This window comes from Rhinatrema bivittatum, unplaced genomic scaffold (genome assembly GCF_901001135.1).
Source record: "Rhinatrema bivittatum unplaced genomic scaffold, aRhiBiv1.1, whole genome shotgun sequence".
Taxonomy (NCBI): domain Eukaryota; kingdom Metazoa; phylum Chordata; class Amphibia; order Gymnophiona; family Rhinatrematidae; genus Rhinatrema; species Rhinatrema bivittatum.
Window position 1 is genome coordinate 82,769 of NW_021821088.1, and position 17,338 is coordinate 100,106.

The 17,338-nt window shown below is 47.4% G+C and overlaps 1 protein-coding gene across 1 annotated transcript in view; it reads right to left on the reverse strand.

Moving 5' to 3' along the window:
* LOC115082444 (ankyrin-1-like) overlaps nucleotides 1–15,507 on the reverse strand; it is a 64,840-nt gene extending 49,333 nt beyond the window's left edge. The window contains exons 1-3 of the mRNA XM_029586672.1: nucleotides 15,441–15,507; nucleotides 10,251–10,382; nucleotides 9,300–9,446 (exon numbers count right to left, since the gene is read on the reverse strand). Coding sequence (XP_029442532.1) covers nucleotides 9,300–9,446; nucleotides 10,251–10,382; nucleotides 15,441–15,486 — 325 coding nt within the window. The 5' untranslated portion in view covers nucleotides 15,487–15,507. The remainder of the gene's footprint in view (nucleotides 1–9,299; nucleotides 9,447–10,250; nucleotides 10,383–15,440) is intronic.
* Nucleotides 15,508–17,338: the final 1,831 nt, after the last annotated feature.

Genomic DNA, 17,338 nt, shown 5'->3' on the forward strand with positions numbered 1-17,338 from the left:
GCAGCTGCCTCAGACCAGTGGGGGATAGTTCTCTCAGAACCTAATGACCACCTGGGAGGCTAACGACCACTGTGCTGGCACAAGCTCCTTTCTTTTATACTCTTTTTAAATAAAGCTGAAATAATCCAGAAACAAAAGACAAAAAAGTCCCCTAAACTAACTAAACACAAGATAATCAACTTAGGCATACAGCCCAGACTGTAGGTTGGGCACCTCTACCATCTGCTGGAGACAGAAGAATACTGCTGAACTGTAGGTGGCACCAGCCTATTTATAGGCGGAGTTTTGTTTTGATAACTGCTCTGACTCCATCTGCTAGAGGAGGGGCAAAACCCAGGAGTCTGGACTGATCCGGGTACATACAGGGAAATCAATTTTCTTATTGCAGTCCTTTATTGTATGCCCAAGCCCAGCTGTTAACTCCCACAATGCCTCTAGGGTCACTACAGCCTGTTTATCGATGAAAGATGGAACTCACCCAGAGGCTGATGCTGTTCTGTGCAATGGGAAGACATGGGGAGAACTCCACCAATATCCAATCCTGAAGCCCCTGAAAACTCCAGGGGTGTCGGGTTGGTAACCTCCATTTCACCTCCAGTTCTCCCTAGCAGAGTTGGGAAAGCTTGTACGTCCTCCCACACAGCTTTGCGAGCTCTCTCCACTGGTGTCATGTCTATGACCTCAAAATTCTTCAAAACTGATGACTCAAAGTGGCCAAACCTCTGAGCCAGTGGGGGTCAAAGAGCAAGGGGGCTGAGTGAAGCCAAGTCCCCTGGTGAGAGTAGCGCTCCTTCGCTAGTTCCCACAACTGGGATATTCCCCCCTGTAGCAATAGTTCCAAGAGACATGCACACTGTAATCAGTGACTGTTCTTCAAGGTGAGAAGAAATAGTCTCCTTTTAGGAGACATAATGCAGAAAAAAGATTCAACGAAATCAAGGTAGCGAACAGCAACTGGACGTGACTCCGCACTGGATGCCATTTTGACTCTCTTGCCAGAATACACTTTCTTAGTTGTCTCTGTGGTATTACGTTTTGTACCGTGGGTACTGATTCTGGCACTTTGAGCATGGTGCCGATGTAAATGGCACCAATATGCTTGGCGCCAATGAATGCTCCAGCACCAACTCCTTGGTGCAGTGTTTTTTTGGATGTGCCAATTTTTCATCTTTATGGTTTTTATCCACCGATTTTGAAGAATCATGTTTCCTCTTTTTGGAAGGTCCTCTAGAGGAGGAACTAGCCTTGTTAGTATTTCTAGGCTCTGATTTTCTTACTCTTCGGCCTTTTGAGGAGGAGTTTTCTCTTTCTGAAGCTGAGGACAACTGATATTTGAGCTTCATGATCCTATATCTGGTTGTAGGTACATGATGCGAAAATTGTGTCTGTCCTGGCTTCTCATTTTATGGTGAAATTTACTACATAATTTAAGTGGGCTTTTCCCTGATTTTGGTGACTTACTTGTTACTTTCTTTCTTTTAAATTTTGCTTGAAAAAGTCGCAAAAAACTGAGAAAAACAGGAAAAATAAAATTACAAAAAAAAAAATCACAGTGAAGGCAAAGTGAGAGAAAAATCCTCTATATCTGATCACAACCACAGATGAGGAAAAACTGATTTGGCTTGCACAGGGACAGCAGCGTAGGAACTCCCATGCATGCTCACAAAGACTTTTTTTTCAGTTTATTGAGAACTGTGAGAGATCTTTTTTACACATCAGCGCCATCTGATGATGTCACCCACTTGTGTGGCTATTTGTTCCTGATTGCCCATGGAGAAAGACCTGTGAGAACACAATAGACAGGCGAGCACTAAGTGGACCAAATGATCCCTAAGTGCTGGCATCTTCTATGGTGTGTGTGTAAGGTATGTTGTATGAATAACATACTTGTGTGATTAATGTATTTATGGGTGTTAGGTTTCTTGTACACAGACAGATTGTGAGTCGGTGATTCCTGGATTTTGCAGAGGATGGTATCAAAGACATTAATATTCAGAGCCTTTCCGCAGGTAAAAAAAAAAAAATTTACCTGCAGAAATGGGGACTTTGAATGTTTTCTAAGCTGTCTGCTGGTAAAAGCATGCATGCTATGAACAATGCGCACACTTATATCCACATATGCTAGTTGTGTTTCTGGGGGTAGAGAGAGGAACAATATGCGCAGGTATGATTTTACAAATCTACACATATTGTTTCTAGAGAAATTATCCATAGAGAAAACAGAAAGCAGGCAATTTTTCGTTGGGCAATAATCAAAGCAAAATACCTATGTAGACTTATTTTATCTATTGATACAAAACCTGCAGTAAAAAATAACCCAGGGGGTTTGTTGCAAGGCAGGCATTTTGATTATTTACCCCTAAGTGTAGTGTGTTTGTTTACATAATGTATTTATCTGTATGTTAGCATGTCTAACAGAAACCAGAAATCGGGCATTTTCTATAGTAGGGCCCACAATCTGGAACTCCCTGCCCGGTGCTCTGCGAGCAATTAATGATATAAAAATACTTTGGAAGCAATTGAAAGCTTCTTTATTCAAAGAAGCATTTGAGAAGGTCTGATTTCATCTGTAGGGTAAAGTGCTTGCTTTTGAGAATGTTTATTTTCGGATTGCATTTTTTTATTTGAAAAATGTATATTTTTCTCTGTGGTTTGTTTTTTTTAATGAAATGTATGTGCTGTAACCCGCTTAGCATGACTGGTTTGTTATAATGGGGCTACAAATGGTTTAAAATATGTAAATAAATAAATAAATAAATGGCTGGAACTGTGAGTGTGTGGCTATGGACGAGCACACGTATTTGTAAGCACATGAATGGATATGGTGTATGTACCAAGGAGGCAGATTTAAATTTCAGATACAAGACATGCTCAGCACCTACCAGCAAGTTTGTGGGCACAGTTTATTTAAAGAGCACTTTTCTGTGCAAAGTTTATATACTTTGTAATTATGATATAAGATTAATAAATATAAAATTTTAAAAAGAGCACTTTCGCTCAATTATTTCATTTCTTGTAGCCTGTGGTGGAGAAGAATCCTAGAAAATATTATGCATGCAAAAAAAAACTGGCATAGAAGCCACTGTGTAGCATGTTTGCCCATTTTTTAATATTTCGCTTTTTGAAACAATATTTGTTCGCATAATTATTTCCATGGAATGTTTTACTTTACTAAGGTTGTGGGAAGTAGAATTTCTGGGTAAAAGAGGCGCAAATTCAAAACTGTGCAAGCTGACTTGTAGGACTCTTGCACCTCTTTGCTCGACCCTGAAATCTGTGGGTGTATGCGGAAGAGACAAAACATACTGGGTTGTGCTCTGAAGTCTTTACCGAGCTCCCTCTGCTGGACTGGGAGGAAGGCAATGCTGGAGCGCTGCCAGCCTGTGTTCTGCTCAGTCTGGAGTTATTACTAAGTCTTTGGGAGCTCATCCTTACTTTCCATGGTCTCACAGAGGAATTACCGAGTTGCCTTGCTTTCTGCAGCACCACAAGTAGCCTTTCGCTTTCAGTCAAGCCCTGTGTTCACTGTTTTCCCATTTGCTTTATGGCTGTTTTGTCCTCCTTTTTACATTCTTCCAGCTTGTTTAGAACTAGAATTCAGACTCAGAAAGGTGCTTGGGCGCTTGAATAAGGAACACTAATTCCCCCAGGGATTTGGTTAATTGGGTGCTCTTCTAAGGGCTAAAAGACCAGGATTCTGCAAATGACTTTTCATAATACAGAGCACCTTACTCGCTGCATGATTCCCTAGAGGGCTCATGGGGCACAGAGGATTCTATGCCAATTCTAGAAGCAGTCTCAGGATCATTACGATCAAGAGTTCCTATGATCAGCTAGACCCTTGAGTATTTTTATTCATTTATTTAAAACTGTCTTATTAACCATCTCAAAGAGCCATCCAAAGTGATTTACAGCAATAGGTATGCATATTTACCACTCAATAAAACACACACAACTCCCCCCCCCCCCCCCCCGGAAATATTAATGATACCTTATAATCTCTCTAGAATCTAGTTTTAGGGAGACTGCTTGCCTTTTTGATGATTCAGACCTGAAAAAACTTGCACGCCACTAATGTGGAATAAAAGTGGAATCCTCTGGGAATCCAAGACCCTAATTAGACAGTTGCTCCCAAGCAAGCACCTACACAGACACGAGAGGCCAGGGGAGCCTTAAAAAACCCTTTAGGTGACAGCAGACAAGGACCAGTTGGCCTACCCGTTCACTTTGGGCAAGGTGAGTATATAAATTTGCTAGCTTTATATTATTTACCTTCAGCTTGTCTGAACCCATGGTCTATGGGTCTGTTTCCACCTCTGTATCATACAGACTATTCCAGAGACTCAGCAATTTATGTTAAATATACCATTTCTGATTTTTCTTTTTAGCCTGATTGTACCCTTCTATTCCTTTATACCTCTAGCTCAACTGGAATCAGGGCAGGACCCCAATTCCATAAATCTTTATTCACAACCACCTAGGGTTACCCCCTCCCCATGTTTATATCCTCTTCCAAATCAGCCCAGTCATCACAGCGACAGTCCTTGGCTGGGGGGGGGGGGGGGGTGTCACGGATCACAGCTACCTCTGGTACCCGGCTAACACGGACTCTGAGTCTAGCCACTAGATTTCACCATGGAGTGATATCTCCTCCCCCTCCCTGGGGTTGTGAACACTACCTCTGCAGCATCACCAGCCCTGATTGGCAAAAAGCTAAGCAGCTGAGTCCAGAAACTGAACCCTGAGACAGCCCTTTATATACCATTTCCTTTTGGGCCAGAAATTCCTGCTCTCTTTTTTTTTTTTTTTTTCTTCCAGATCAATCAGAACCAAACGCTGGGATGCTGGCACCACTGAGCTTTCATTCGCAACCACCCAAGGATTCTCCACCTACTTTAAGAGAAATCAATCCTAGTCCTGCTCACTGCAGCGACGGCCAGGGACCATGTACCGGGACTCCTTACAAAACCCTGGCATCATCGACTCTGAATCCAGCTGCCAGGTGTCACCCCCCTGCTGAAGACAACGACCCTCTTCCCCCGGTGCTGCCAAAGCTACCTCTGCAGCAATCCCAGCCCCGACTGACCCGGGATGCAGAAGACCCGGGCGTAAACTGAGAGAGTGACCCTCCATGGTGGCAGCCCCCAGCACCACCGGGCCACTGCAGTCTGCCATTCCCTAATGTTCCACCCTAATCCTACCTCACCCTTTGGTCGCCTCTTCTCCGAGCCCAACACCCTATCAGACCTGAACGAATCCAAACATTTCTGTCCGATTCCTGCTGGTACTTGAGGAAGCTAAAACCTATCGTACCGCATATGACGGGATACATTTTAAATGAGAATTTAACCTGCCTGGGTCAGCCGTACCCGAGCATAGGTTTGACTGTTCTGGGGTAAAGGAATCAGGGGGCAGAAAGCACACGGGAGTATTTAGGGAGAACATTTCAAAGAGCCCACCCAGATACAAAGTCCGCCAGTCCACTGAGCACCAGATTTCAAAGGGAAACTGCACTGCATTATTAATACATGTCGCGTGCCGTTTCTGCAAAGGCACGCAACACGCTCGGCGCTGACTGCACTCACAGCTTTCCCTGTAAAAAAAAAAAAAATTGCTACGGGGGAAAAAATAAGTGGAAAACAGCATGTGTAGATCCTTAAAATCCAATTTATCCCCACCCTCACCTCCCAGGAACACCTTCCCCCTCCAGTCTGGCTACATGTACGTGCACTATGGAGCCCCGCGCGTAGTTTTATTCAGATCGCATGAAGGCGATTTACAGAAAGGCCAAATTACCCGGATAGATCTCCCTGGCTTTGAAAATGTCCTCTTAAATTTCCTCCCCCCAAAAAATCTACATGTTCTAGGCATGTGGCTATCTCGTACCATCATTTTAAAATGCATAGGGACGCAGGGGTACTTTTAGCCACATAACCCCCGATATTCAAACACAACGTGCATGGCCACCTTGTTCTGGAAAACTGGCAGACTGAAAGGCGCATCCCTACTGGGAAGTGAGCCGGGTATGTTTAACGCGGTAAGGATTCCTTTGAGGTTTTACTTGCCTCTTGCTCATTGGGTTCTTCTTTTTCTTTGTCCTTGTATGTGCCATCCTCCCAGCCATGGGAGAAAGAGAGAGAAAGTGTGTGTGTGTGTGCGTGTGTGTGTGTGTGTGTGCGAGTGCGTGTGCGTGTATATGTGTGTGTGTGTGTGTGCGTGTGTGTATGCGTGTTTGTGTGTGCGAGTGTGTGTGCGTGTGTGTGTATGTGTGCATGTGTGTGTGTGTGTGTGTGTGTGTGCGTGTGTGCGCGTGCATCTTATTTTAGTTTCTAAGACAGAGCAAGTGGGAGATTTCTTTTCCCCAGTAATCTATTGCTTTTATTGTTTAACATTAAAATAATTTGCCATCTGAGAAAGATCGAAGCTACGGTGTTTTTCGGCATCTCCAAATAACTTTCCTAGGCTAAGGAAAACAAAGATGATATAAAGAAAAAGCTATATTGTGAGATGGGCTCTATATACATAATGAGAGTTACCCTGCGAGCAGCCTTACAAGATGGGGTATGAAAGGCGAGGGTCTGACAGAGTGTTTGGTTATTCTTGAAAAGGTGCACATGAATACACAGTAAGTACATGCACACACACAGAGGCCGACAAGCACGGGGTATATGTCTGGGGCACAGGCAGCACTCACAGAACCTGGCTGAGGTGGAAACAGTGGAGACAGGTAGTGTAGGAGGGTGAAAGGACAAGGAGTCAAGATGAGGTCAGAGGTCAGAGGAGAAAGGTGAAGTTGTAGAGCTTCCTGCAGCACAGGCATTGGCCTGCTCAGCATAAACTAGTACATCAGAAAAAAAAAGAAACAAACAACAAAAAGGGAAAAAGAGAGAATACCCATCATTCAGGAAGAGAAATAAGACAGCGCTATACATTCTCAGTCTGGGCTAGGTGACTTTTACAGGTGTCTCTACCTCGAGCACATTAATACACATCTCATTGCCAATAATAATGCATACAAAGGACCCATCATTTTACAGGCAGCAAAAGAAACCAACTATGTCTGTACAATGTGCTTGTGTGGAGGGAGGTAGAGGACAATTCCTTGAGCCCTTGGCTGTTTGCTTGGCATGCATACAAGTTAAAATCTCACAGAGTAAAATGGTTCTGACAGAACCAGGGAGGGAAAGGCACAGTCACAGACCAAAGGAGGGAAGCCTGGTACAGCCGCCAGAGATTCGCTGGCCAGGGTGAGCAAGTCAGCTGGCTCTCGTACAGATAACATCTCCCTGCGGTCACAAGAGCTGTTTTAGCTCAAGAGGGTCCCAACCCTCGTTGCAATGGGGGGGGACCCTCTCGTGTGCCATGAAATTTTGGCCCCCCTCTACAGAAAGGAGACAGGGCAGGTCGCAGCTGCTGCTGCTGCCAGGAGCAGCCTTCATCTCTCTCTCTCTTTTCCCCCTGTGTCCCCTGGCCCTGCCTGCCGGCAAGAGGCGTCAGCGAGCAGCGCCCCTTAACCTGCCACTGCTTCCTTCTCCCTGAAGTCAGAACTGGGCCGGGCTGGCAGTGTCTCAGAAGGCTGCAGCTGGGCCCCAGGTGGTTCTGACTTCAGGAGGTGGAGGCGGCAGCAGCAGGTAAGGAACACCGCTCACCCAATTTCTCTTGCTGAATAGAGGTGATCCCGAAAGGGGAAGGGAAGATGGGTACTGCCACGGGGGTGGGGGAAGGGAAGGGAACGCGATGAAGCCAATGGGGAGGGAAGGAGGAAAGGGGCAACGGTGATGCCGGGAAAATGGGGGGGGGAGGAGGGAGGGAAGGGAAGGGATAATGGTGATGCCGAAGGGAAGGGATAATGGTGCCAGGGAGTGGGAGGAGAACATGGTGATGCCAGGAGGGTGGGAGGGAAGGAATGTGATAATGGCAGGGAGGTGGGAAGGGATGGTGGTGACGCCCAAGAAGTGGGAGGAAAGGTGATGATGCTGGGGGTGGGGAAGGAGGGAGAGGGAGGGCGGGTGCTGTGCAACGACATAAAAAAAGGTTGGGAACCAGAAGGCTAGCTAACCACTGCCTATGTTGCATATAGGATTCATATATGCATTCATCACGTGCTCTGATGATGAGATTATAATAGAAGCAGAAATGATTAAAGCATTAGTCCATGCAGAGGTGGATTCTGTTACCTGAGGTCAGGGTATCACAGAGGTCAGGGGCACTTTTCTGCCACTGATCTGCTGCCCAGTGTTCCCCATTAAGAAGATGGAATGGAAGATAATGAGATTTAAAAAACCTAGATTTTTTTTAAAATGGATGTGTGAGTTGGAAATTCTCCGGTTTGCTGAGCAGGAATTTGCTATTAATTAGCTAATGCCAATATTCCACGTTTTGGTTTTATAAATTGCTAGAACAGATATGTGACATGGTTTCTTCTTCCAGTGCTCTGCAATTTTTAAAACTCTCCACGGATCTCCCTCCACAGGGGTCTTCTTTGCTTTCACCCTACACATCCTTCCAGTTTCCCCAACTTGCACCTCGTCTCTAGCACCTTTGCAATGCCTTCTAAAGGCACCTTCGGCTGTGCCCCGGGAGTCCTCTGCCAGCAGGCCAGGAAAGCTCCACCAGTGCCCAGGGCCCCCTCCCTCTGCCGACAGGGGCAGCAGCTGAGCAGGAACGTGGCATTCTGGAATTAAAACAGCAGGGAACATCTTCCAGGTGTAAATCGGAGATGGAGAGGAGGCCGTGGGCATCTGTCTACGTCCCACAATGGCGGGAGTGGGGAGAAGCTGAGACGGCTAATGAGCCCTTGGGACACTGTGCAGTAGTGGGGGTTTCATCTGCGCCTTAATAAGGGGAACCTTAATTCGAGTTCAGATTGTGCGACCACTCAATGTTCACGGAAGAAAAGCAGTATCTAAAGGGTACATTTTCAAAGCCTTAGCCGGCAATTACAAGGATAAAAGCAAGGGTTGCCTGAGAAGAATGGCTGACTCCATCTAACTGAATTTTCAGCTGGCTAAAAGTATGTGCATAGTTTTAGAAGCAGTAAAGGTCCCAGAGGCATAACATAGTTGAGAGAGAAAACTGTGCATGCATACGAAAGTTTAAAAAATGTGCATGCAGTGTCAATGCATGTTTTTTATGCTGTCAAATGGGGGCAACTTAAAGTGCTTGCATACTTTTATCTGCATCCCCACCCGATCTTTAAACACAATCTAGATGGAAATAGACTGCTGGCCCTGTGTAGGTGTGAGACGGAGAGTAGGGAATTCTGGTCCTTGTGCAGGCAAAACAAAGCAGAGGCTTACCATTCATCTGGGATGGGGACAGGGAGTAATCTCGCTCCGCGTAGTACCGGTCTCCCGTCAGGTTGCGGCTCTGACGTCCTGAACTCTCCAGCATAGTCACGATCTCATTCCTGTCGATGTTCCGCAAAGCTGTGTATAAATTCTCCACTATTGGGAGGAAGAGAGAGAGGCAAGCCCCACACTAAGAGTTAATGGGAAACACCATAAAATCTAGTAGTATCCTGCTCCTGCCATTCCTAATAACATCGGGCAACCATGTACCCACCCCGGACCACCTCCAGCCTCAGCAGAGAGAGGAAACAAGTCATGTGCTGGGAACACACCCCAGTGCCCACTGCTACCCATCCTCAGGGACTACTCAGAGGAAAGGAGAGTTTATCATCTTCATTTCAAAGCATACGAACATGTCTAGCTAGATCAGTACCTGCTCTGGCCACACTAATGTTGACTGTGTGTGTGTATCTACATTAGAGCACTGTGTATGCATCTACATTAGAGCACTGTGTGTGTATCTACATTACAGCACTGTGTGTGTATCTACATTACAGCACTGTGTGTGTATCTTCATTAGAGCACTGTGTGTGTATCTACATTACAGCACTGTGTGTGTATCTACATTACAGCACTGTGTGTGTATCTTCATTAGAGCACTGTGTGTGTATCTACATTAGAGCACTGTGTGTGCATCTACATTACAGCACTGTGTGTGTATCTACATTAGAGCACTGTGTGTGTATCTTCATTAGAGCACTGTGTGTGTATCTACATTAGAGCACTGTGTGTGTATCTACATTAGAGCACAATAATACTGTCTCTGTAGGGGGTGAGAGTGCCTTTCTATGTAGACAATGCAGGCTGTGTGTTTCTCGCACTACCTATGCAGATAATTCTGACTCTGTGTGTGTGAGTATATGTGCCTCTCATTTTCTATGTAGATAGTACTGTACCTACTCTTTGCTTTCTTGCCCTCGCGGGTGACCCATAGGTTCAGCAGTGCAGCACTTTGCTCTAGAAGTGAGTTGGGATTCTCCACTCGGATCTTGTTAATATCATCCACCCCAAACTGCAGCTCCCGAGCCAACTCTTTTAAAATACAACACACAGCAGCGATCAGATAAACAGCAGCCTAGACCAAGGCTTGCTCTGACTCACTTCTACAAGTATTGGGTAACCAGGAAAGGAAAATCATAAGAGAAATGCTGGATATATGCAGGAAACCTTCACTTTTTCATTCCTTCAGCCTGCAGACTTTTCAGATTTGATTTCTGTTGAGGGCATCAGATGCTGGCACTTAGCGCCAGTCTACCCAAGTGCTGGTTTTTGCACGACTTTGAGGAGCTTTGTTTATATATATATGCACACCCATAGCTCCCAAGGAGAGTAAAACAGTGCACATACCTGGCATTTTCAAAAGTATGTGCACTATTTTACACTCCCCCACTACTACCTGCACATACAGGAGGAGCAAAATGTGCGTGCAGTTACAGCGTGCATACTTTACACTAGCTAATTTTCACAGGAAAATTACCCATTTCTTTGAAAATTAGCTACAAAGTACACACGGTAAAAGAACCCACACACTTTCCAATTATGTGAGCTACTCAAAATAGCTCCTCAGGGCTTCATTTACTAAACATTTTTCCCCAGAGACACAGAATGGGGAAAAAGCCTTAGTAAAATCAGGCCCTTAATGTAAGAGACTGAAAAGGAAGTTAATGGAGTCTTGTGTGCATGGTATGGCTGGTTTCACTTATATGCACACCACATATTCCTTAGACAGTAGAAAAATGTGTACAGGACTATCCAAAAGTGCATACTTCCAGAATTTGGGGAACTAATATATCAGTGTTTCCCAACCCTCTCCTGGAGGCACACCTATGCAGTCGAGTTTTCCGGATTGCCACAATGAATATGTATGAGAGGGATTTGCATACATTGGAGACTCGGTATGTAAATCTATCTCATGCGTATTCATTATGGAAATCCTGAAAACCCAACTTGGTTATGTGTGCCTCCAGGAGAGGGAAAGCAGAGTTGCTTACCTGTAACAGGTGTTCTCCCAGGACAAGCAGGATGTTAGTCCTCACAGATGGATGACATCATCAGATGGAGCCCGGCACGGAAAACTTTTGTCAAAGTTTCTAGAAACTTTGACTGGCACACTGAGCATGCCCAGCATGCCACTATCCCCGCAGCCATGCGAGGTCCCCCTTCAATCTCGTATCAAAGTGAAAAAAGACAAGCAACAAATAAAATAACAAACTGCAGACAAACCCAACTCTGCGGGGTGGCAGGTGGGTTTCGTGAGGGCTACCATCCTGCTGTCCTGGGAGAACACCTGATACAGGTAAGCAACTCTGCTTTCTTCTAGGACAAGCAAGATGGTAGTCCTGACAGATGGGTGAATACCAAGCTGCAGGCTACCCCCTGAACATATAGGGCCAACAGATACCCAATACATGCAACAGCCACAACAACAGGGGTGCAACTATGAGAGGCAACATGAACCACACATTGGGCCCTAGGAAGGGAGAGTTGGGTTCTCACACTTGGAACAGGTTATGAAGGACAGACTGGCCGAAGGCACTGTCCTGTTGACATCCTTGTCTAGAAAGTAGTGGGCTGCGAATGTGTGGAGGGAACTCCACATCGCTGCCTTGCATATCTCAGCAATAGGGACCACATGGAAGTGGGCTACGGATGCCGCCATGATTCTCACTGAGTGCGCCTTTACTCAGCCTCTGAGCGGAAGGCCCGCTTGCTCATAGCAGAAAGCAATACAGTCCGCCAACCAATTGGACAGGGTCTGCTTGCCCACCGCAATCCCAAGCCTATTTTTTTCAAAGGAGACAAAGAGTTGCATGGACTGCCTGTGGGCTTCAGTGTGCTCCAGGTAAAACACCAGAGCACACTGCAGAGCCCGCTCACCCTGGTGGAGTGTGGCCTCAGAAAGAAGGTGGGTAGCATAATAGACGATTCAGATGGAAGTCAGTCACCACCTTAGGCAGGAACTTAGGGTGAGTGTGTTAACATCACCCTGTCGTGGAAGAATCTTGTATAAGGTGGATAGGTCACCAGGACCTGCAGCTCACTGACCCTGCGGGCAGAAGTAATCGCCACCAGGAAGATAACCTTCCAGGTGAGGTGTTTAAGCTTGCAGGAGCACATGGGCTGCGCTAACACCACGTTGAGGTCCCAGGCCACAATAGGAGGATGTAGTGGAGGCTTCAACTGTAGCAAGCCTCGGCTTAAAGCGCCCTACTAATGGCTGCACCGAGATTGGAGTGTCACCCATTCCTCAGTGGTAGGCGCTGATGGCACTCAGATGAACTCGGATCGAAGTAGTCTGCAACCCCACCTCTGAGAGACGCCAGAGATAGTCCAGGAGCTTTGGTGTGGGACAGGTGAAAGGGTCAAGACTTTGCTCCGCACACCAGACCGAGAACCTCCTCCACTTCAGTTGGTAGGACCTCCGTGTGGAAGGCTTCCTTGAAGCTACCAGGACCTGTGACACATTCTCCGAAAGGTCGAGGGACTGCAACACTAGCCTTTCAGCATCCAGGCAGTGAGTGCAAGGTAGGTCGGCCGGCTTCTCCTGGACTTCAGGGCGGAGGTCGGAGGCCTTAAGCCAGGCCCAGTGCCGGGCACTAATACCGGCCGCAGACACTCTTGCTGCTGTCTCAAAGACATCATAGGCCACCCGAACTTCGTGCTTGCCAGCCTCAAAGCCCTTCTGCACTATGGATTCCAACCCTTCCTGGAGCTGTTGCAGGAGACCTTCAGCAAGCTCGTGGACCTGCTTCCAGAGGTTGTGGTTGTACTGATTCATGTACAATTGATACGCTGCTATACAAGCAATGAGCATCACCCCCTGGAAGACTCTGCGGCCCAGGGCATCCAGTGTCCTGTGGTCTTTTCACGGGGGGGGGGGGGGGGGGGGGGAAGGGAAGGGCAGAAGACTGAGTGCGGGATCGCTTAGTCTTTTTCAGAGCCGACTCCACTACGACCGACTGGTGCGGGAGCTGGCTCTTTTGGAATCCTGGGGCTTGCTGCACTAAATAAATAGCTTCCATCTTCCGGATGACTGGGGCGACGGAGCCTGGGTGCTCCCATAGCCGATGGAGGAGTTCAAGGAGGACCTCATGCACCGGGGCAGCCACCACCTACTTTGGTACATCAACGAATTGGAAGATTTCCAATATTTTATGGCGGGCATCCTCTTCTGTAAGCTGGCGAAGACCAAATCCTCTGGGGGCGAATGGCGCCTCTCGTCTGGAGGTGAAGGCTTGGACAGGAGGTCATCCGAGGCCTCCAAGGAAAACTCGGAGGAATCATCGCCCCCAAGGGTTGTAAGGAGTCTCCTCCTCACTCACGACACCATGAGGTCAGGGAGGGAGGTTAATTCCTGGGCCCCGAGGCACCGGCACCTATAGTCTGTCAGACAGCCTAGGTGCCGGAGGCCGCACAGGCATTGAGGGCACCAGGGACATCGAGGGCCTCGGCAGACCCGTTGGCTCCAGAGCACCTGAAGGCCCAGGAACGGGATCAGGTAGAAACGGCACTGCCCTTGGTGGCAGGCGCGAAGCTGATTCCTCCTCCTCCTCGGATCCCAGAATCGAGATGGCATCGAAGGGGGGAACCGGTGGCAGATGGGGCCCCAAAGGACCCCCAGGCACCAGCTGCATCAGCGGGACTCCAAGCAGGACATCCAGCCGCTCCAGCAGGGGCGCCAGAATTGAGGATGCTGGCTCCGGCAACAGTATGGGGGCCGGCGCCGGTCATTGCTCGAGGCCCCGGAGGGCACAGAGCACCGCCTGCTGCACCACGCGGTCCAACTCCTCCTGAAATTCAGGCGTAGTGAGTGCTGATGAGGGAGGAGAAGGAGGACGGGTCATAACCAAAGCCTCCACCGAGATCCACGGAGGCTCAGTACCAGGCACCGGAATCGGTGGGGAACGCTCTGGGCTCCCGGGTCTGGAGGAGAATGGGGCCTCTTTGCCCCGGGGCCACTTCGAAGGTGGTTCAGCCGAGGCTGGTGCCCCTCCGGTATCAGTGCTGGCACCGTATGTGATGACCGTCGGTGCCGATGTCGGTGCTTGGCCCCATCCTTCTCTGGCCCCAAGGTCTTGGACTGGCCCGACGCGGGCAAGGGGTGATCCCCCGCCCTCTTTTCTTTGCAGCGGGACACCGAAAGTGATGGCCCGGGTTCACCACGATCACCCTGGCCCGACATCCCAGGAATTGGAGTCGATGGAGCCGACTGTCGAGGACCAAACAGGTGCTCCATCTTATCCAGACGGGAGTGCCGGCCCTTGGGTGTCATCTGGGCACAACTGGGGCACCGACGAACATCGTGGGAAGGCCCCAGGCAGAGGATGCAAATGTCATGCGGGTCCATGATGGACATAGTCCGCGGACACTGGGGGCAGTTCTGGAAGCCAGTCGCCATCGAAAAAAGCTGGCGGCCACCAAAGGGAAGACACTCAGGAACCGACTGCAACAATGCGAAAAAAAATGACTTACCAACGCCGAAGGAACTGACTCGCAAAGGGGGACCCCAGAGCAAGAAAGAACCAGTGAAAAATAACACTTTCTTCCTTTTAAGAAAGAAACTGAAGAGCTCCAAAGTCCACGAGGCAAATGCACCGCGGAAAAAAAAGAGACTGAAGGGGGACCCCGCGTGGCTGCGGGGATAGTGGCATGCTGGGCATGCTCAGTGTGCCAGTTAAAGTTTCTAGAAACTTTGACAAATGTTTTCAGTGCCGGGCTCCATCTGATGATGTCACCCATCTGTTAGGACTAACATCCTGCTGTCCTGGGAGAACACTATTATACAATTGAATTCTGTAATGTTGTATATCAGGTTCATTTTCTGTTTCCTCAGAAACTAAGCATATTTTGTGGCTGCAACAGGGCTAGAAGCAGGAAACAGACTGAAATTTACCCTGAACTGATGATACCCAAGTATAACAACATATACTTTTACTGATCAATGATAATGCTGTAGCAATGAACAGCTGCAAATCCTTCTGAACATAATAGTACAGTGGAAATACAATGCTGGGGGGATTGTAAAGGATAAAGATATCAGCTATAAGCATTTATGTACTGATCCACAATGTTCAGATGCCTAGCACTCACCTGCCCAGCTCAGTCCCAGGTGCTCAGATATAACAGCCATCTTCATATCTGCCCGATCCGTGCCAGCCAAAAAATCCTAGGGATGGAAAGGGAGTGATCAACATCTGTTCTTTGCTCTTACCTTCTATTTTTTTTTGTCCTGATATATATATATATATATATATATATAAAATTTATTTTATGTTCTTACACTTTTTGCAATAATGATCGTTCCCTGTTTTGTTACATCTCCCACCCATTCCCTCTTTGACTGGATGTATTGTACTCCTTCATATATGCATGAGCGTGATGTCTGTGATCTGAGTGAGGCTCTGGTAAGAGTCAGCGCAGCATTATTCTCCAATTTAATTACATGCATAATGGTCAGAGTGACTAAACAGGAGCTCTCAAACACTTTGAACGCTAATTTCTCTGGAGTAAAATACCAATCAGAATGAAATGGGGCATCTTAATGATTTCATTTTTTTAAACTACCCACTGAATACTTAAATGGTTTTTGCTTTCATGTAAACTAGCATAGCTTTCTTAGAATTCTGTGTACTGAATAGCCAACACCCCCTACTGAAACAGGTAAAATGTAACATACACTTTCAGTCAGATAAATCATATTACACCACTGCAGCAAACCACAACTGAGTAAATACTGAACTCTTAATGCATTAGCAAGCACATCCAGGAAGAAACTCGTTCTTTTTTTTGACCTGGAAGCTTCCTCCTGGTCCTTTGTACGTGAGGCTCAATCAGAGCCAGGAGCTGGGATCTGGCAGCCATGAGCCTTCATTTTCAAGTACTCGGCAATTTTTTCTTCTGTTCTATAGACCCATCATTGCAGTGACAGCCGTTTGGCCAGGGATCGTGCACCGGGCTCCTCTCTGGAATCAAGGGCCCGGAATCTGGCCACTAGGTGTCGCCATTACACCGTGAGTGAGACTCCTTCCCCCTCTCCCAGGAGCTATGAGTGCTACCTCTGCAGCATCTCCAGCTCTATCTGATGCAGGTGGCGGAAGACCTGAGTCACCAGGGTCAACCCAGACTAATCATTCCAATGAAAAATCATATTACCAGTACAAATAGGTGCCCGATTCAACTGTCGCACTAAGATGGCAATTTTCAGTATTTCTGCAGAGTCTCCCTTTGACATTCAGAGGATGGCAGAGAATGTGAGTATTACTACACCCAGGTACTTTGATACCAGTTTGGAAGCAGATGCAAAGTCCAAAAGTTAAAGGATGCACGAGGATTTCAAAATGAAATCCCTGCATGTACTTTTATCTCCCCACTTTTCGCCATGGATAAAAGTATGTGCATAGCCTGTGCAACTTTTAGCCATAGATGGGGAGTGAGGAGGGGGTGAAATGTTCAAAATGCCTCTAAATTCATTTCGTTTACAAAACTTCCAAAGAGGATCCCCACGGCTCAGAATATCTGCTCGGTAATGGCCTGACAGCTTGTAACAGTTGCGCTGAAATGAAAGGCAGGAGGAGAGAGGTTTCTCTGATGTTAGTAATCCAGCAGAAACAAATCTGACAAAACAAGTAGAACAGCTGTATTCCCAGGGGTTGTACAACTGCAATCCGGCATCCTCTCTCTACTTTGCTGCAAAGTCACCAGCAAAGTCTCTCTACTTTGCTGGTCACCAGCAGCACACTGTCCTTCTCCTCTTTCCAGGCGAGCTCTGTGGGCCTTTCGCCTTCTTCTCATATCTCGTCTTCAGCTCTGATGTGGCTGTGACCCTCCCTCCCCATGCTGGCGCCATGGGAACTGGCTGTGACATCCCAATGCGGCTCTAGTCCATCTCCGAAAAGACTTTGCTCCTCTGTCAGTCGATGGAGCCACGCGTATCAGGCCGGGCCACCCAGCCTCTGTTGTAAATCTGCCACGGTGGCCTCATGTGGCCA